The sequence below is a fragment of the Anopheles cruzii genome, chromosome 3 (assembly GCF_943734635.1).
Source record: "Anopheles cruzii chromosome 3, idAnoCruzAS_RS32_06, whole genome shotgun sequence".
Lineage (NCBI taxonomy): Eukaryota > Metazoa > Arthropoda > Insecta > Diptera > Culicidae > Anopheles > Anopheles cruzii.
Window position 1 is genome coordinate 49,066,757 of NC_069145.1, and position 18,441 is coordinate 49,085,197.

The window sequence follows — 18,441 nt, forward strand, 5'->3', positions numbered from 1 at the left end:
TTTCGCGCGCAAGTGCTCGCTCGTGTATGGTTTGCAGTTGCCGTGCGGTTCTCAAGCGTCAGCCATGAATCAGGAAGAGGAAATTCCGACAAGAGGTAAATGATATAGGATTATACGAAGGTTGTCGCGGAATGCTACAGTTCCGGTATGCTGATTCCCATGCTCCCTTTGCAGTCACGCGAGGTGCTCTTCGTCGTCGATCGGTCGACCAAGAAGCGACACCACAAAAAGCTATCGGCACGGTCACAGCTGGAGGAACACCAAAAAAAGGGACCAGTGCAGCCAAAAAACCTACGGCGCTGAACGTGATTCAGGAGAGCGATGGGGCAAAACCGGCAAGCCCCGGCAGTGGACGTAACACACGTCGCCGTGCATCAGAATCGGTAGACACGCCGACGACGGTAGGTAAGACCAATAAAACGGTTCAAGCACTAAAAGAATCGGAAAAGTCCGACGGAACAGGAGGTCGATCGCGAAATTCTTCGCTCAGTGAAGAAAATGTAAAAGCATTCAACGCTGGGCTGGAAGATGTTGGCCACTTGACCCGTTCCCGAACTCCAGTTCGCCTGCGACCGTCACAGGAGACATTCACAAGCACTCCGCAGTCAGTACCGGCTGCTGTACGCCGCTCTGCGCGTCGCAATAGTGTAACGTCTGACGATGGTGGTGCTTCAGTACAATCACTCCCGATTAGCACTTCGAAAGTGGCCGGTGCTTTGCGCACTCGGAAAGATGATACCATCATTGAAGAAGAAACTGGCAATGAAGGGTCGGTTTCTTCTGAAAATTCTCGTCGAAGTTCTAACGCTCGACTAAATTCGCCTCAGATTACCGTAGACTCACCGAGTCCACAGAAGCGTGACTTGGAAAAAGGCGCACTTTCTCGAGGAGCGTCCAAGTCGCCAAGATTTGGCTCTTCTCTTAGATTGTCCAATGCATCGCCTCGCTCAAAGAACGTTTCGTTTAGTGAACTGTCCCAGCCAGAAAACAATCAGAGCTCTTATCCTAAAACTCCGATTACGACGGACAAGAGAATGGTTCTGTTGCTGACAGATTTGCGCGATACTTCTCTACTAACTCGAGAACCGAAAGTTAACGACATAATCACTATCCCAAGAAAGCATCAGGAGATAACGGGCGCGAAAATGAATGTCGATCAAAACACGTCGGATGGTAAAGTCAATAAAGAGAAGGCCAATCTTGCTGTCATATCTGATCCGGTTGTACCACAAAGCGAAAGAGATGATAATGAATCAAGTGCGGGAACTACCATTCGTAACAATATGGTTGCTGAACGCGCCACGGAAGATCGAAATGAAATAAGCGGCGTCGAAGCTTTGGATTCGTCCCTGCCCGCAGTTCAATCGACGGAGAACACCAAAAACAGCGACTCATACTCGAACGCTTGGTGCCAATCTGTTTGCGGTAGCAGTACTAAAGGTATCGATGGATTCAGCGTGCAGAAACAGGAAGCAGAAAAACAGTTGATGAAACAACAGGAAGAAATGTCTGCTAAACCAACAAGATCTTCGTTGAAAGGTGATACGAACCGTCACCAAACCACTACCACTATAGACACAACCGATGAAGATGAAGCTGAGCAGGAGGAAGATGAAGAGGAAAATACCAGCAAAAGTTTCATAGACAATGAAGCAATAGAGATGGAATGCTACCAATCAGGCGATTCGTTGGACGATGAGACGCGACGCGAAATGGAGGAAAATGAGATACCAGAACATGGAGAGGATCTCGGTAGTGAAGATACGGAGGAAGGTATCGATCAAGAGGAATCGGATGAGAAAGATTCATTTGTCGTATCGGATGATGATATTGATGAGGAACTAGAAATAGAGCTGCTCGAGGGAACAGATGAAGCTTCCAGCATAGCTGATGATAGCCCCAAGAAAGCTCATGAAGATGCTCATCCTAAAACATCTCCCAAAATAGATGCGGAAGTCAATTCTCCCTTGGCGGGGAGTCCTGTGGTTGTTGGCTCACCAAAATTACAAGAGGAAGTAGCACTCGAGCAGTCGGTGCCGAATGAGGAAAGTGTAGTTGTTTCAGCCGTACAAGAACTGGTCAAGGATCATTCGACATGCACACCGGACACGTTGGATGTCGAAGCAGCGGTCGTCCGATCCCCGAAATTGACCAAAGATCGAACTACCATAGCATCACGCAAAAGCCTCCCGGATCCCATTACAATTACAATTACATCCAAAAGTAGTGTGCACATGTTTGGAAACACATTACGCAAAAGCCTCCCGGTTGGTGTCAAGGATCGCAGCTTAGAGGAAAAAGGCGGTAAACTAACAGACTTGAACCATTCCGTAGAAAGCTGTTCAGGAAATAATGCAGGCGAAAACAATAAGAGCAACAAGTCCCCTGATATTACTGTGGCAGAAGACGTAAATGATACGATGGCTTCTCACCAGCAACCAGCAGAAGAGTTTGATCATAAAACGATTGGTGCAGGTGACAAGATAACGGATGAAGTGACGCCCAAGAAGGATTTTATCGACAAAAAAGAACACCCCAAAAAATCGATGCCCAACGCTACGCTTGTATCCTCGTTGTTCTATCTCGGTGGAGCAAAAAAAGCGACACGCAACAACACTACGGGAGGCGATGATACTGGTGGCACCTCTGTGCCACAACAGATGGACGTGAAAAAGTCGAAGCGCCCCGGGGCTATGCTCGCCAATCCTTTCGCTACGGATAAATCAACGACCCGTCGGTCGACAGGGTCATTAGGTGGTCCGAAAAAAAAGATAAAGGCTGAAAACAGTCGTGGCTCGTTGCCGGCGAAACTGAACGAGGATGATGCGAAAGAGAAATTAATCGAAAACGTTGATAAAACATCCAATGCAACTCAACTGCAACCAGAAAGCCAATCTCTGGAGCTTGGAGATGGAGGTGACGCTGTTCATCGGGTGCCGGATGCCGTGAATAGTGGCAATGCTGAGGATTCCGGTGAAAAGGAAAAGATTAAAACAATGAAGGTGACAAAGCCGTTGGAAGCTTACGATCTGGACTCCATTCTCAGTCGTTGTAACGAAGTGGTTCGCGCAAACAAAGAGCGGAAGAAAGTAAACGCCACAGCATTGCAGAAAAAGAAGGTATGTTTTGGTTTACAAAAAGTTCCAAACCTCTGTGTGCTGTGGCAAAACGAATAATTTTGTTTCCTTAAATTGTTTTATTTCACGATTTCAGGATGAGAAGAAACTTCGGCGAGAACAAAAGCCCAATATTGGTCCAAAGGATGTTACGGGTGGCGCACAGGAAGATGATAACAAGCAACATTCTAGCCATATGATGCCTGACGACGAAGCGGATGATACAAACAACAAATCCGTTTCTACTGGCAATGATTCCACGGAGCAGCACTCGTTGAACGAAGCAAAAAAGAAAAAGAAAAGGAAGCAGAAGGTGAAGAACTACTTGTTGGATGAGCTTTCTGCGATTAAGAAAGACAGTGTGGCACGTGCCTTACAGCACAAGCTCGAGCAGATCAAGATACGTAAACAAGCGAAAAAGGAGCGTCGTGAAGCGAGGCAGAATTTATTAAACAAAGAGAATGGTAACTCTACCGGAACGAAGACAAATACCGAAGGAATTAAAGCAAAGCTGGAGAAAGCCAAACGTAATCAACTAAAAGAAACAAATGCAAAGAAGTTGGAAAGTAATTCACAACAAGTACCAGGGGCTACGGAGAAAAAGTTGAAAATACGTGCTGCTGTATCGGCGTTTGCAGTGTTTCAGGGCGACAATCCACGCTCAATGACCACATTCATGGAGAACAACGAAACGAATGTACGGCGAGTTCCAAGTGGGCAAGAGAAGCAGGAAGATTCACCGCATCTGATCAAAGAGGAAACTTATGTCTCAAAAAAACCGACCGTCAGCGAAGAATTAACCGACATACGTGACTCTTCAAAACAGGACATTAAAAGCAAGCCTAAAACTAAAGGATCACTGGCCGATACCCGTCCAACCAAGATGAAACGCCATGTTCCTGAGAACGAGTCGATCGATAGTACAGTTAATCGAGAACTACAAAAACAGCTCCGTCGGCAAAAGGAAAGTAAGAATGACGGGGCAGAAGTGGAAAGAACATCACATTTGGCTAAGCCAAAAGTGAAACGGTCCGTTCAGAAGAAGGTAAACGGAAACCAGGAGTGTAATGAAAAAGCCCTGGCTGGCTCTGAAGATTCTGTCAAAAAATTACTTAAAAACGACAAAAAGATTGGTGGCACCCAATCTCTGGTTTCGGTTGTTTCCACTGCACTAACTGCCTTCAATCAAACCATGGTTGCCAATAGTTTGAAAGAAAAGAAAAAGAGTAAACCATTACGAGATAACCATCAGCGGCAGACGGATTCCGAAGCCGATGACATTACAAAACTCAAACGAAAGCGCTTTTCCGAGGAAAGTACTTCGCCAACACCGTCGCAACCTGCGAAATTACCCAAATTGAAGGCTTTGCAGCGCTTGGCACAGGGCTTTGTTGAGCAAACCGTTACACCGGAAAAAGAACGTATGAAGCGAAACTTTGGTTTCGTCGAATGTCAAGCGACACCAAAAGCCATCGGGTTCAAGGTTCAGTCCGTGCTACCAACGGAAGCAGAAGAGCTGCGAGTGCTGCAAGGGGATGGCAGCAAGAAGACAACTGGAGGCCGCAAAAAAAAGGGAAAATCTGGCACGAGTCTTGCCACACAGTCGAACCGCAGTCTTCCGCTACCAATTTGGACTAGTTCCGGATTTTTCATTGAAGACGACATCGGCACGGATAAAACCATCGCCTCGAAGCGAGGACGAAAAGCAAACGCAAGTGTAACCGATAGTTCCAGCAGTTATAAAAATGTAAAGGGACATAGAGGTTTCAAACTTAAGACGCTTCGAGAACCATCAAACGGAACTGCGGAAAATCCGCCTACGAAGCCATATCTCATCGACAGCGCCATCGTGCCAGATTCGGTAGTCAACTTTAAGCGGCAACAGCTGCTAGAAAAGACGACTCACCTGCGCGAGAAGCAAAAGAAGGTTGGCAGCGTTTAAATCCATTTTGGGACACTTCGGACGTGTGTGTCCATGCTTTCTTTTTTTTCATTTTCTTGTTAGCATTTTACGGTAGATTAAAGATGTCTGTGTCCAATCTGCGTTTTTCTGTGCACTTAGCGTAACAGTAACAGTTGAAGTGGCGATAAAATTACTCAGAATAAACATTGCCCTACAAAAGTTGTGTTACATGTGCATTAATATATCTTGGTCCTGGTCTTTGGGTAAAATTTGGTCTATTGTTGTTACTCCGAATCTAAGGCAACTTCTTGAACCGTTGTACTCCGAATCTAAGATTTGAGACGACAGAAGCTTCAAGTTGAAAGCCTCTATAATAAAGATAATAGCAACAATGGTCTATTGTTGAACTTCTGGCTTAGGGTTCTATGTCCGTACTGGTTAACAACTGGTGTGATCCGCATGACTTCCGCATTTCCACACGGACGGACTATTGTTACTTGTTTCATGTGAGTATTCTTTAATTCTATTCCGACTGGCTCCACGACCAGGAACAGGTAAGTGTTGCTGGTAGAGTTCGAGGGCCACACTGGAATCTATGTCCAGATGCGTCCAGTGCGCGCCAAGTCCAACTCTGCACTGTAACCTGAATTTCGGATTCATTCTTTTCAAGTCATGGATTGAGAAACGAGACCTTATTTTTTATACAGTGTTCAAGGTAATGTATTATTCAACTTCAACGATAGCGAGTGAGCCCAATGCAACGATCACTTTGTATTTTTGTTTTGCAATTGTCGAATCTCCGACATTTATGGTTCTTCATACTCCACTCGTTGCTACGCTGAATGAATCATTGTCATTTTGAATACTATTCCAAAGATTGAAACATTTTTAAGCACAAATTATGATGTTCGTGAGAGATAGTTTTCCTTTGATCAAAAATGTTTTTTTACGCTTAAACACCGTCTAACTTGTTTGTACAGTACCACAGTATTGGCCCTTATTGGTTCGGTTTCTCTATGTTATACAGACCCGGCTTTATGCATTAATTTGGTGAGTACGTTCCTGTTGGCTCCTGCTTCGTTCAACCCAATCCTGCGTCCGAAGTCAGTCACAATCCTGACTATCCTTGGTGACCATTTGTCACAAAAACCAACCGAGGTCTGCCGCACATCATGTTATCAGAAAACACTATTTGTTGTGCTTATTCTGAAAGCATGTACACACAAAAATTCTTTCTCGATCTGAAAGGAAAAGGTCCTAACACCTGTGTTTGCACGTCATAAGTGCCAGTGAGCTTCTGCGTTTGAATTACTGCAGAGGAAGACTGCGCAGCGCTTTTCTCGAACATATTGAGTTTAATCTAAAGGGAGCAAAACCCTCATTGACCACATGCGCCCATGTACTTTAGATTTATTTTAAAAACGTACAAATACGGGGTAAAGATGGGTTGTAGAAGCATACAAACACACCTCACATTGTTACCTATACTTTGTTTTGTTTTGCACAGAGGGTAGAATAAAGTGTGGATCGGATAGCTTTTTGTTGTAAATACACCAGAGATTTGTTTGAGTTTCAGTTGTGTTTGTTGTTTGGGTTTGACTTTATTTTTTACCATTTGCAAGCAATATGCTTCGTTCGTTTTGGTACAAATGTTCGACTTTTTCTTCATGTGTTGTTACCGTTGTTATTTTTTTATCGGATTTATGCGTTTTCTCTACTCTTCAATATGAATTCCAGATTTGGCTCCCTGGTGTCCCTAAGTTACAACGTTTGTCTGGTAAATATTGTGTAATCCTGGTTAGATGCATCTGAATGTCGCATGGAACGAATGAAAAGAAAATAATTCTCTACTTCCGATGCAAATTCGTGATCAATGGTGGAACGGTGTTCGGTTCTTTCCATATTAGGCGTCACGATGATGCTACGAACAAAAAAAAAACGACTGGTATCAGTCTCGTCAAACGTAAATCGTAAAACCTGCGGTTCGACCTAACACAGTGTTCGACCGGCAGACAAATTGTTGGTATTCTGTTACTTCTGCTACACATTTCCGTTTTCCGAAAGTTTGCTGTTGTTCTGCTGCTGCTGCTGACAACTCTCGTTACGATTTGCGCACATCGCGGCACGAGTAAAATGCAAATAAGTGTCTGTTAAATTTGTTACCATGATCCGTATTACTTTTTGCTTACTGTATTGTAGTTTTTTTTTTCTTATGGATGAGAGTCTTTCCGTTTTCCTTTCGCATGCATTGCTCTCCGTTCTCTCCCACTACTGATTTCGCACTGTGATGCTGCGGAAACTGCCACCCTCGCCGTCATTGCTGAGCATTCGCGCTTTTCTTACTAGTGAGACAAGATTGCTTGTCCTTAGTAGGCACCACCATCGCGGCGCCGATCGTCCTCTCGGTCCCGTCGGTCGTCGTTGATGATCGTGTTGATCATGTCGCGGGCACGATCAATGTTCATCTGATCGCCCATCACCGATACATTATTGGCGCCGTTCTCGTTGCGAGCCTTGTCTGCGGGGTGTAATAAGTTGGATGTAAAGAGAAGCAACGGGTGTGTGGGTGTGTGTGGAAGGATTTGGATGGTCGGTTCGTTGGTAGAACAAGCGGGAAGGAAGAGTGTGGTGTGTGCGCTGAATAATCGATCGAACTGGACCATAGCCGCACTCACACCGCACCAACCATCACTCTGGGGAAGCATTCTCCCGTTTCCTATTGGCGACGAACGGCGAAAAGAAGGGCGGATATGCCTTTCACGGGTTTCGCTACTATACACACTGATTTCCTGCCTGCCTGGCGGCGGTTCAAAGCGGTCAGTTTCACACAAACAAGGTTCATTTGACGACGTCGTCTGCGAGCAGTAACAGGATTTCAGCATATAGCAACGTTTCACCGTAGCAGTAGACGCACGGCGTACAATTTACTTTTACGATTGTCTAGTGTACCGGACACCAACGGACAGCACTAACGACAGAGAATATGCTCATCAACCGTTGATACGGAATTTATCGCCATCACGTCGTGCGAACAGCTTCGTCTGACCGTTTCCCGTACACCGTGTATTGCGTTAACCATGAAAGCCGTTAGGGAATGACTCCAAAAATACGTTTCATCTTCACCGTACGGGCGCGTCATCCAGGAGACGACCTTCGTAGTACCAATGAGCCGTTCGGTAGTAGTAGTAGTAGCAGAAGTACACCACACATCTAGTTACCAGAGGCGCTCTCACATCCTTCTTTTCATGTCATACCATCTCGTCGTCTACGGAACATCTTCTACTAAAGCATACAACTCACGCTTACCGATCTGCACCGACACACGGCAACGGTCCTGGATTTCGCGGATCTTGTTACCGCCGCGCCCGATAATGAACTTCACCTTGTCCGCTTCCACCTCAAATACCTCGGTTTTGGCTGTGGCCGGATCAATTCTTGGAGGACCTCGGCTGCCGCCGCCGGGACCACCACCACCGCTGCTGCCTCGGTAACCACCGCCTCCACCGGCGCGGTACCCGCCGTCTTCGTCACGGCGGCCACCATAGCTACCGCCACCGGAGCGGTAGCCGCCTCCGCCTCCGCCACCGCCACCATTGCGATCATAACCCCCTCGATCGCTACGGTAATCACGACGCTCGCGGTCGTAGCTGCCGTAGCTATCGCCACCGCCGCCGCCACCACCACCACCGCCGCCGTACCCACGGTCCGAATCGTCACGTTCTCTCCAGTCTGGCATATTGGAAAAAATATTTGGCGAAGATCTAAAAACAAAAAAATAAACAAAATATCGATTAAGTTACAACGAAAAACGGAATAAAATTACTTTCTGTACATCGGAACAGCTTTGCCATCCCTCAACAACGTAAATCATGCGCGCTACCAAGAAACACTGTTCTCATTCTCTCCTTTGGCGTGGCTACGCCACGAACCACGATGTCGATTTGTACTGAAAATACTGTCTTAAAAACAAAATGGTGTCCGGCGTGAGTGGAAAGCGTGGAAGAAAAAATCGAATTTCTCTGCTATTTTCGCATTCCCTGCTCGAAACACGCTCTTTTCCATAGCAAACGCGCATTAACAGGTTAAACTGTCAGGAAAAATGCGAAGCGGGTTTATTACTTTCATCTTTTACATCGCACACACGCATGACTCCCGAAAGTGCCGGAAGATAAGAACACATAATTTTCGCATCTATTTCTACGGTGAGATCATTGCAACAGATAAAACAGAGAAACGACGCAGTGCACGATACACATAAAACGCGGCTCGTTGTAGCTATGATAGAATGTAGAACAATTTAGGAAAATATACCTGCTACAGCACTACGGTTAACCACGCGCAAAATTCGATACAGCCACAGACCAAGCTTGCCCAGTTGACTACGGGCAAAGAATGAAACGTTTTACTGGATGATTGGCCGAATATGCTCTGTCGACTTTAGCCGGCTGGATTTATACGCCAAGTTCAATGTCGACACCGGGGCACGTTCGCATAAAACGGAAGTGAAACGATGTGATGAGTTAAATTTGAAAGCATCGCTCAATTTCAACTCTTTGTTTATTTCATGTTTGATAAATAGTGAAAAAATATGTTAATGAACTTAGTAAACTGGTAAAATAAATCAAGCAAAACATATTGACCCATCCCATATTTTCATACCAAATCCATTCACAATGTGCGTTTATTAAATTTATTGCATGATGACACAGGATAATTTTATTTAACACTCATTGTTTCATAACATAAACTATTTTCGCTTTAACTCAATTTTTAACTTTGATAATTATTTTGTTAATTTTTTAACGACTATTGTGCGATTTTTACATAAACTACGTTTATATTTTCGTGATAACAACAACAACTTAGCATTTGATATGCCTCATATATATTTTTATGGCTATGGCTCAGAAAAATTAGCAGTCAGCAACAGTAACATTAAAAGAACTTACTTGTGTTTGAACTTGTGTTTGACTCTGTTCTAATAAAAATAAATGTAAAAAACTATTACCATTTTGTTTATTTTGTTAACAACTAAATAATTTAAACTTCACTACCGATTATTTCTAATCGGTCTCGAGTGAACCATGATGAGTACAGTACACCCGTAATGTCGTAAGCGCTTATAAAAAGCAGCGAACATTACCTTATTTATTTGGAGATTTCAAATCATATTTTCTGTTGATAACGAAACTAATTGTAAGATCAACAATAAGAAACCATCAACGCTAAGCACTTTAAAGTCTCGGTGTGGTCTTTGGTGATACGCAGAAGAATTTCTGTAGGAACACCCGGCAATCGCTGGTCCGATGTGGCGCCGATTATGTGTACAACTCCTCGGGAGGTCCTCCTGGTATAACTGGTCGAGATTAGGTTCAGGCCAGGCACATTCACAGTTGTTAAGTACCACAACTTAATTTCATGTGTCGTCACACTTAGCACCAGGAGAGCGGCTATTCCCTTGCCCTACACAGAAGCAACAATCCTCGGTCCACGGAAGCTAATTTTCGCTAGCAGAGGCGCTGACAGGTTATGGTTCTTTGTTTAATTTGATACCCCCCTGATCTGATAAAAGAGTCGCTTGAAGACAGGCCTGTTGTTAAGCCAAACAATTTCGCATTTGTTTTATGAGATCTCCCGCGAGTACCAAGGGGGGTTAATTCCCAGCGTACCTGTATGCGAAAATTTACAACCTAGCCCAGCTATACAAGCGCCAAGGGGGGGATTGTGATATAAAGCGATGAAATCAGCATCCTACATTGAGAATGCAGTGAAGTTTGGCAAGGAGAAAGTCATCCTACATTCTTTAGGATTACACATTACACGAGCTACAAAATGGAAGACACAGTTACAAAACTACCCGGTAAGTTGAGGAGAATGTGAGACAGGTTACCAGTTTATCCTAATTCAAAATAATTTTATTTCTCGACCATCCTAGAACCCAAAAATGTTACATTCCAGAGACCCGTTAAACTGGATGAGGCTCTCTTGATGACGAGTATGTAGTCTAATACTTACTAAGAACGAAACCTGTACTAAGATCGAGATCTATATTTTAATATTTGTTTCTTCTCTTAGGATTTGGTATCTACAACCTCTGTCTGATTGCGATTTCGGGTACCATCTTAGCGGCAGTGCTTTTGGAAACATTAGGAATCAGCTACGTATTGCCGGTTGCCGAATGTGATCTGCTGCTGACGACCAAAGAAAAGGGTGTTCTTAGTGCGATTTCTTTTGCTGGAATTATCAGCAGTTCCCATCTATGGGGGTTTCTAGCCGACACGCAGGGGAGAAGAGCGGTGATACTGCCCACACTGTTTCTGGCTTTCACCTCCACCGTAGTGTCTAGTTTCACTACTAGCTTTTGGCTCATCACCACGATGCGCTTTTTGACCGGATTTTTGTAAGTATAAATCAGTGCGAATGTGTTTTGTGTTGTGAGTGTTATGACTCTAAGTTTCGGTACGTGTTTCAGCATTTCTGGTTCGTCAGCTACTATCTACGCATATTTGGGAGAATTTCACGCCAAAAGGAACAGCTCCCGCGCTATTATGGGAGCGTCTTTCGTATTCGGTGTCGGTTGCATTCTGTTACCACTAATCGCCTGGTCTGTTATTAACCAGGAGTGGGAATTTACGATTCCATTACTTGACGTAGTTTATCGACCATGGCGATTGTTTTTGGTTGTTTGCGGGTTACCGAGCCTGGTGTGCGGACTAGCACTGTTGTACTTTCCGGAAAGTCCCAAGTTCCTCTTTTCGCGAGAAAAAGAACAAGAAACACTCAGCATCGTGCACAAAATGTACCTCTGGAATACCCGTGGAAAGGCACCAAAACTGATGCTAACCTCACTACTGCAGGAAACGGAGGCGCAACAGACAAAAATTCGTCGCGAAGAGGCGGCGAATAGTAAAAGTGCACTAAAGGTGCTGAAACAAATGTGGCATCAGACGGCCCCATTGTTCATGGGATCGTACTTGAAGCGAACAACAATCATTTGCGTGTTGCAGTTCGGAATTTACCTCACCTCAAATGGAATGTATATGTTCTTTCCGGATATACTAAATCGGATGGCTGAGCTGGAGGATGCTGGTATTGAAAGAACTACCGTTTGCAATGCAGTCTACGCAACCCGTATCGATATGGAGAGCTTGGAGAAAGTTAATCACACCTCACAAATACCGGAAGCATGTCACCAGAAGCTGGACATCTCTGCCTACGAGCATTCGTTCGTTTTAGAAACGATTTATGCGTTAGGGTTTGCTGTAATAGGACTCGTTGTGAATGCGGTTGGAAGACTTCCTATTTTGTTGTTCGTTTTCGGCGTTTGTGGAATTAGTGGCATTTTAATCGTGTACATCGATTTACCACTGTTGGCCATTTGGTTTTATCTAATACTGCTAACTTGTGGCTTCTGCATCAGCGTAGTTAATGCTTGCACGGTCGACTTGTTTCCTACAAATTTACGGTAAGATATCGGTTTCCTCAACTGTATATGTTATGTGCAACAAACATATCAAGCAACATTTTATATTTAACAGAGCTATGGCTGTGTGCATATCACTCATGTTCGGACGCCTCGGAAGCGTAGTCGGTGCCAACATTGTGGGCATTCTGCTAGATTCGCATTGCGAATTAACATTCTGGATTTCTGGCGTATCGCTTATCGCATGCGCTGTACTTTCGTTCTTCATACCTAACATCTACAGCCGGAGCGTGTCGGAAGGAGGAAGGATCAGCATTTCGTCACGATGATGTTCGTTGCTGCGCTCAAATTGTACTCTTGGTGAATTTTATAGACTGAAAAATAAAGCTCAACATATTTTATCAATTTAACTTTCTGTTAATCCCAGAAAATCTGTTTATCGGTACATTCTGCTTGCAGACAAATTTGAATGTGACAGTTCGTCGAGTCGGCTGTTGCCGTACTGTACGAACGTACTCCAAGTATGAAACGCACACAGCGAAAGAGAGTGTCAGTTTTCGCCGGTATTTTTCTCTTTATGCGTAAATTTGCGGGCTTTTCGTCAAGAAACACATGCAATTAAAGTAGCTCTTATTGACTTTCGCATTAAGATTAGCTTATTGTTTTAATAGCACGATAGCTACCAACAAACAATCGATGGTTTGAGGTTAGACTAAAATCTCACCAATACATTGTCATTTTCACGATGTCACCAAGTAAGCTAAAAATGCTAACAAAGTAAAATCTAGGTAAAGCACGTCGAATCTCGTTGCTCATTTAGCAGTCGCTTGCAACGCCGAGAACATACTTTTCCGTGCACCGCTGCAAAGGTTTACTGTTTCGATAAATAAAATGTGGTCAGCGAATGACGAATGCTGGGATGACGATGCCACCCCATCGTCGCAATCAGTGGCAAGTGCAAGTGCAACTGAATGTGGCGTTCCTCCACGCAATTCTTATCCTCAACGCGATACACACGCTCGAGGTTACGATTCAACGGACCGAAACTCTATAACAATACCGCTTCGCAGTGCTATCGTTCCGAAAGTGATTGGAAGAGGAGGCGCTACCATACGAGAATTACGAGAGCAAACTGGTGCCCGGATCGTTGTCGGTAATTGCAGTGTTCCTTCTTTGAGAAAATAATTCCACACTAACATGTGTCTTCTAAATTAATCACTTTCACTATCTTTTTTACAGATTCGTCGACGGGTAGTGATGGGACGGTCCGCATATCCGGAACACCTAGTGAAATAGAAGCGGCCCGCGAACGCGTGTACGACATAATAAATGGCTCAAGAGCAGGATCCGGAAATCAACATAATGGTGAACATTATCGATCTCGTCCGAAGGCTGATTATGGTAGTTACGACCGTTTTTCTGAAAACCGTTACGGGAACGATTCAAGCGGTAGCGGTAGCTGGAATCAATCGAGAAGCCGCAGGGAAGATGGAGGACGTCATTATCGTCAAGAGTATACCTCGACGACTGCGAGCAGCTGTAACGATGACAAGGAGTTTGAGTTAATCGACTGGGCCGCACTGAATAAGGCATCAGACGAAGCTTCGCGCGAAAAATGGGCCAAATGTCCTCCGCTGGTGAAGATGTTCTACCGAGAGCACGAGGAAGTAGCAAAGCTGACAGCGGAGACAGTGGCAGCCTTTCGCGAGGCCAGCAACAACATCGTTGTCGACCGTACCTTCAAAGACAAGGTCGAAGAGAAGGCACCAATCCCGAATCCAGTTAGCGAGTTTTACCATGCGTTTGGCGATTATCCAGATTTGATGGATGAATTGAGAAAACAAAAGTTCCTAAAGCCTAGCCCGATCCAGTCACAAGCTTGGCCAGTTTTGTTGCGCGGTGAAGATCTGATAGGAATTGCACAGACAGGCACAGGCAAAACGCTGGCCTTCCTCTTGCCTGCTTTTATCCACATCGAAGGGCAACCAATCTCACGGGCGGAACGCGGAGGTCCCAACGTGCTGGTCCTAGCACCCACCAGAGAACTGGCCCTACAAATTGAAAAAGAGGTCGCCAAGTATCAGTTTCGTAACATCAAAGCCGTTTGCCTGTACGGCGGCGGTGATCGACGAGCACAGGTGGATACTGTTCGGCGCGGAGTGGAGATCCTGATTGCAACGCCCGGCCGCCTGAATGATCTTGTGGAGGCTGGCGTTGTTAAAGTGTCGAGCATCACATACCTGGTTTTGGACGAAGCCGATCGGATGCTCGATATGGGCTTCGAACCCCAGATTCGCAAGGTACTGCTAGACATCCGGCCCGATCGACAAACTGTGATGACGAGCGCTACTTGGCCCGACGGGGTTCGCAGGTTGGCGCAAAGTTACATGCATGACCCGATACAAGTGTACATTGGGTCGCTGGATCTAGCTGCCACTCACACGGTTACCCAATTGATTGAAATTATGGATGAGGAGGACAAGTACCACCGCATAATTGAGTTTGTGAAGCACATGCAGCCAAAGGATAAGGTAATCATATTTTGTGGCAAAAAGTCCCGCGCCGACGACCTGTCTTCGGAATTCGTGCTGGCCGACATAGCTTGTCAGTCGATTCACGGTGATCGCGAGCAGTCCGATCGCGAACAGGCACTAGAGGACATCAAACGGGGCCATGTAAGCATTTTAATCGCTACGGATGTAGCGTCGCGTGGGCTTGACATCGAAGATGTAACGCACGTGATAAACTATGATTTTCCACGCAACATTGAGGAGTATGTGCATCGTGTTGGGCGAACGGGCCGTGCTGGAAGGACGGGTATATCTCTCAGCTTCCTCACCCGATCTAACTGGGCGGTAGCAGCGGAGCTGATAAAAATTCTGGAAGAAGCCAGCCAAGAAGTACCGGACGAAATTCGCGACATGGCGGAGCGGTTTGCGGCCAAAAAGGATCGTGATGACCGTACCCGTAGAGGAGGAGGTGGGCTCGGTTACAGAGGAGGCGGTGGCGGTGGCGGTGGCCGGTACAGTGGCAACACTCGACGCTGGTAGTTTTCTTTTTAATTTAATTTCTTTTCATGCGGTTTCTTTACTCAAATTGACACCAAATGTTGTATTCAATTTTTTTCCTTCAATTCCTATTATGAAAACGTTACGAAAAAAACGCCAAACATTTAAATTAAATGTATCAATCTGCATTCCACGGAGAATTTGTTATAAGAAACCGAATTAGCATCGCCAGTTTATTGTTCAACACGACAAGATGCGTTAACAATGTATTGAAGTACGAGAATATGAATTTCTATAACAGCTTAGTTTTGTATGACAAAACCATTATGAACTGAATAAATAAATTTTTTTGTATCAAAGGGAAATTTGTGCTATTTATATTATGATTTTGCTCGCATCTAGCAAGCATTGCTGGAAAACATTGTACAAAGATATTTTCGAAAAAGGGAAACACATTTGGCTTTATTAAACTCACTCACCCAGCTTGATACAATGCCCAACTAGTAGAAACACAAGCCCAACCGGAAGACTACAGGTTTCAGCGGATGTTCAGTTCAGTCGGTTTGCGCTTAAATTGACTGCACTGCTTTCTTGGCAGCTTCGTCCAGATCGACGGCAGATTGGATTTTCAGTCCCGAGAGTTTGAGAATTTTTTTGGCTTCATTCACGTTCGTGCCTTCCAGACGGACAATCAACGGTACTTGTAGGTTCATGGTTTTCGTCGCACTTACGATGCCATTGGCAATTGTCGCACAGTTCACGATGCCCCCAAAAACGTTCACCAAGATTGCTTTTACATTCGCATCCGACGTAAGAATCTGGAAAGCTTTCAGTACCTGTTCCTCCTTCACACTACCTCCCACGTCGAGAAAGTTAGCCGGACTCCCCCCATTTAACTTGATAATGTCCATCGTGGCCATAGCAAGACCGGCTCCATTCACCAAACATCCTATGTTGCCCTCCATCGCAATGTAGTTAAGATTGTACTTTGACGCTTCGATCTCTTTCGGATCCGTGTCTTCGTGCACTTCCATTGCAAATATATCCTTTTGGCGGAACTGGGCATTATCATCAAAGTTGAGCTTAGCATCGACCGAAATCACACGACCATCGTCTGTTTCTGCCAGCGGATTAATTTCAATCTGCACCGCATCTACCTTTGTAAACAGGCTGTATAGTTTCATGATTTCATCGGCAGCTCGCTCCAGCAACGTGTGGTTAAACTCGAGGAATTTGGCAACGTCGAGCGCTTGCACGCGCGTGATGCCTTGCGTAATGTCGACAGGAATTGTTTTAATTTTACTCGGAGTTTCTTTTGCCACTGCTTCAATGTCCATTCCACCGGCGGGGGATGCTATCAGCACGGGTCCGTTGTGTTGTCGATCCATCACTATTGAGAAGTACGTTTCGCGCACAATATTTATACTGTCCGCCACCATTACCTTCTTCACGAGGATACCATCTTTTGGGGTTTGTTTCGTAATTAGCCTATGGCCAACCATTTTCTCCACGAGTGGTAAAACTTCCGACCGACTGGTATAGAGTTTGAAATGGTAATAGTGGCATAAGCAGAACGTGATTTTTATGGATATTTTGAGAAGTTACCTACTTTTTCGTTATGTGTACTCCCCCCTTGAATCCATTATCAAAGTAGCCTTTGCCACGGCCTCCGGCTAGAATTTGTGCTTTTACAACGTACTCTTTTACATCTGGGGAGGTGAAGAAATTTGCGCTTATCGAACGTTCAGAAATAGAACAATATGCGTAAGAACTGTTAACTTACTAAAACCACTCAACAGATCCGCATCCTGCTTGCCTTCAAGAATGCGGAAGTTTTGTATAGCAACACCGCTCTCCTCCAGGAGCTTCTTGCTCTGATATTCCAACAAATTCAAATATCGTTTAGGATTCTTGTAGACCTTTGGGCGAAAAATAATCGTTTCGAAGAATTGCGCTAAATTCTGAATATACTCGATACTTACTGTATGCAGATTTGGCTTAGTCAAATGAGGATACACTTTGAGCAAAAAAGTTAGTGAAGCCATTACGATGTGGCGTGCACTGCGATAGTGATTTCTTATCTCGTGTCCGTAGAGACTTCGTTGGTGTGTTTGCTCGTCCGTGTAACACTGAAATGATCTTCGCACTGGACTGGACCGAAAGCAGAATGATTACAGAATGTCAGATTAGATTGCGACCTTGCTTAGAGCTCCCAATAGGAGCAACATCATCTCTATGCATAAGCATAAACAATTAGGTACTACTTTTATTTAATGTTAACTAATAGGCATGGCTTGCAAACGATATCAAAAGGCCGGCAATTTTACCTAGGAAACGCGTTAGCTGTTTTACCTGTTACAACTCGTCTTTTACAGTTACAGTACTTTGAATGCAATAGAAAATTGGAGGCAAAAATTTATAACATCAATATTTTTACCAGAATTACTAAGTTTGGAAAATGTTTTGGTGAAACCGGCAATCGTAAATATTTCCGTATGATAGAACTGTCAGCTCGACGTTTTGATGGCATTCAAACACCAGCCGTTAGCATTAACGAGAGACGTTTTGTCTATCGAACAGTGATTTCGAAATGAAAATCGAATCACGAATTTAATCCATAACGATGAAAATAATAAACGTAAACGCGAACAAGTCACAACCAAAACTGAGTTTCTTAACTTTCTTCTATTGTCGAATAATATAAAAGAAAGAAAACTGTTCAAACTGTCATGTTTTTGAGAACTTGAAAACGTCACTGCCATTGTCGGTTTACAAGGCAAAGTTGTGAACAAATATTCTCTGCTCTTTCACATTGCTCGAACACAATGCCGAAATGAAGTTTCGATGTAGATCCTTAAACGAACTTCATGCGAGACGAATACTTCTCTCTGATTGGTCGAAATACTCGTGTTGTTACAAAGTGTCTTTCGAGAGGAGAACAGGTATAAATTTAAACGAAGGAACCGTTGAGTCTGCCACTATATATTATTA

At 44.5% G+C, this 18,441-nt stretch overlaps 5 protein-coding genes across 7 annotated transcripts; 3 read left to right on the forward strand and 2 right to left on the reverse strand.

The window, feature by feature from the left end:
- LOC128270521 (E3 ubiquitin-protein ligase RBBP6) lies at positions 1–5,184 on the forward strand. The gene is made up of 3 exons (XM_053007926.1): positions 1–95; positions 175–3,119; positions 3,214–5,184. Exons 1-3 carry the CDS (start codon positions 65–67, stop codon positions 5,056–5,058), a joined length of 4,821 nt encoding a protein of 1,606 aa, XP_052863886.1. The 5' UTR covers positions 1–64; the 3' UTR covers positions 5,059–5,184.
- Positions 5,185–7,143: 1,959 nt separating this feature from the next.
- On the reverse strand, positions 7,144–9,460 carry LOC128271319 (keratin, type II cytoskeletal 1-like). 2 transcript variants are annotated; one of them, XM_053008786.1, is made up of 3 exons: positions 9,331–9,460; positions 8,326–8,780; positions 7,144–7,537 (listed from the first exon to the last, which is right to left on the reverse strand). In XM_053008786.1, the coding sequence occupies exons 2-3, from the start codon at positions 8,753–8,755 to the stop codon at positions 7,386–7,388; spliced, it is 582 nt and encodes a 193-aa protein (XP_052864746.1). In that variant the 5' UTR covers positions 8,756–8,780; positions 9,331–9,460; the 3' UTR covers positions 7,144–7,385. The 2 variants fall into 2 exon arrangements, with proteins under 2 accessions (XP_052864746.1, XP_052864745.1); XM_053008785.1 differs by lacking the exon at positions 9,331–9,460 and adding an exon at positions 8,843–8,868.
- Positions 9,461–10,804: 1,344 nt separating this feature from the next.
- LOC128272035 (synaptic vesicle glycoprotein 2B-like) lies at positions 10,805–12,771 on the forward strand. Its single transcript, XM_053009747.1, has 5 exons — positions 10,805–10,879; positions 10,955–11,014; positions 11,095–11,419; positions 11,492–12,484; positions 12,558–12,771. The coding sequence occupies exons 1-5, from the start codon at positions 10,852–10,854 to the stop codon at positions 12,769–12,771; spliced, it is 1,620 nt and encodes a 539-aa protein (XP_052865707.1). The 5' UTR covers positions 10,805–10,851.
- Positions 12,772–13,333: 562 nt separating this feature from the next.
- LOC128275677 (probable ATP-dependent RNA helicase DDX43) lies at positions 13,334–15,836 on the forward strand. The gene is made up of 2 exons (XM_053014260.1): positions 13,334–13,595; positions 13,682–15,836. Exons 1-2 carry the CDS (start codon positions 13,334–13,336, stop codon positions 15,490–15,492), a joined length of 2,073 nt encoding a protein of 690 aa, XP_052870220.1. The 3' UTR covers positions 15,493–15,836.
- LOC128275678 (succinate--CoA ligase [GDP-forming] subunit beta, mitochondrial) lies at positions 15,688–17,965 on the reverse strand. Of its 2 annotated transcripts, none has more exons than XM_053014263.1 (5): positions 17,888–17,965; positions 17,433–17,601; positions 17,234–17,369; positions 17,060–17,159; positions 15,688–16,983 (listed from the first exon to the last, which is right to left on the reverse strand). In XM_053014263.1, exons 2-5 carry the CDS (start codon positions 17,493–17,495, stop codon positions 16,020–16,022), a joined length of 1,263 nt encoding a protein of 420 aa, XP_052870223.1. In that variant the 5' UTR covers positions 17,496–17,601; positions 17,888–17,965; the 3' UTR covers positions 15,688–16,019. The 2 variants fall into 2 exon arrangements, with proteins under 2 accessions (XP_052870223.1, XP_052870221.1); XM_053014261.1 differs by having other exon boundaries at positions 17,803–17,907.
- Between the last annotated feature and the right edge of the window lie 476 nt (positions 17,966–18,441).

Excerpts from the sequence above, each read along its gene's own strand:
- LOC128270521 (XM_053007926.1), top strand. The coding sequence starts at position 65 with ATGAATCAGGAAGAGGAAATTCCGACAAGAG. Across the intron at positions 96-174 it reads AGAGGAAATTCCGACAAGAG|TCACGCGAGGTGCTCTTCGT; the intron begins GTAAATGATATA and ends CTCCCTTTGCAG. Across the intron at positions 3,120-3,213 it reads CAGCATTGCAGAAAAAGAAG|GATGAGAAGAAACTTCGGCG; the intron begins GTATGTTTTGGT and ends TCACGATTTCAG.
- LOC128271319 (XM_053008785.1), bottom strand. Across the intron at positions 7,538-8,325 it reads CCGTGTGTCGGTGCAGATCG|ACAAGGCTCGCAACGAGAAC; the intron begins GTAAGCGTGAGT and ends TACACCCCGCAG.
- LOC128272035 (XM_053009747.1), top strand. The coding sequence starts at position 10,852 with ATGGAAGACACAGTTACAAAACTACCCG. Across the intron at positions 11,015-11,094 it reads TGAGGCTCTCTTGATGACGA|GATTTGGTATCTACAACCTC; the intron begins GTATGTAGTCTA and ends TTCTTCTCTTAG. Across the intron at positions 12,485-12,557 it reads TTGTTTCCTACAAATTTACG|AGCTATGGCTGTGTGCATAT; the intron begins GTAAGATATCGG and ends TATATTTAACAG.
- LOC128275677 (XM_053014260.1), top strand. The coding sequence starts at position 13,334 with ATGTGGTCAGCGAATGACGAATGCTGGGATGACGATGCCACCCCATCG. Across the intron at positions 13,596-13,681 it reads TGGTGCCCGGATCGTTGTCG|ATTCGTCGACGGGTAGTGAT; the intron begins GTAATTGCAGTG and ends TCTTTTTTACAG.
- LOC128275678 (XM_053014263.1), bottom strand. The coding sequence starts at position 17,495 with ATGGCTTCACTAACTTTTTTGCTCAAAGTGTATCCTCATTTGACTAAG. Across the intron at positions 17,160-17,233 it reads GGATCTGTTGAGTGGTTTTA|ATGTAAAAGAGTACGTTGTA; the intron begins GTAAGTTAACAG and ends TCACCTCCCCAG. Across the intron at positions 16,984-17,059 it reads GGAGTACACATAACGAAAAA|TCGGTCGGAAGTTTTACCAC; the intron begins GTAGGTAACTTC and ends ACTCTATACCAG.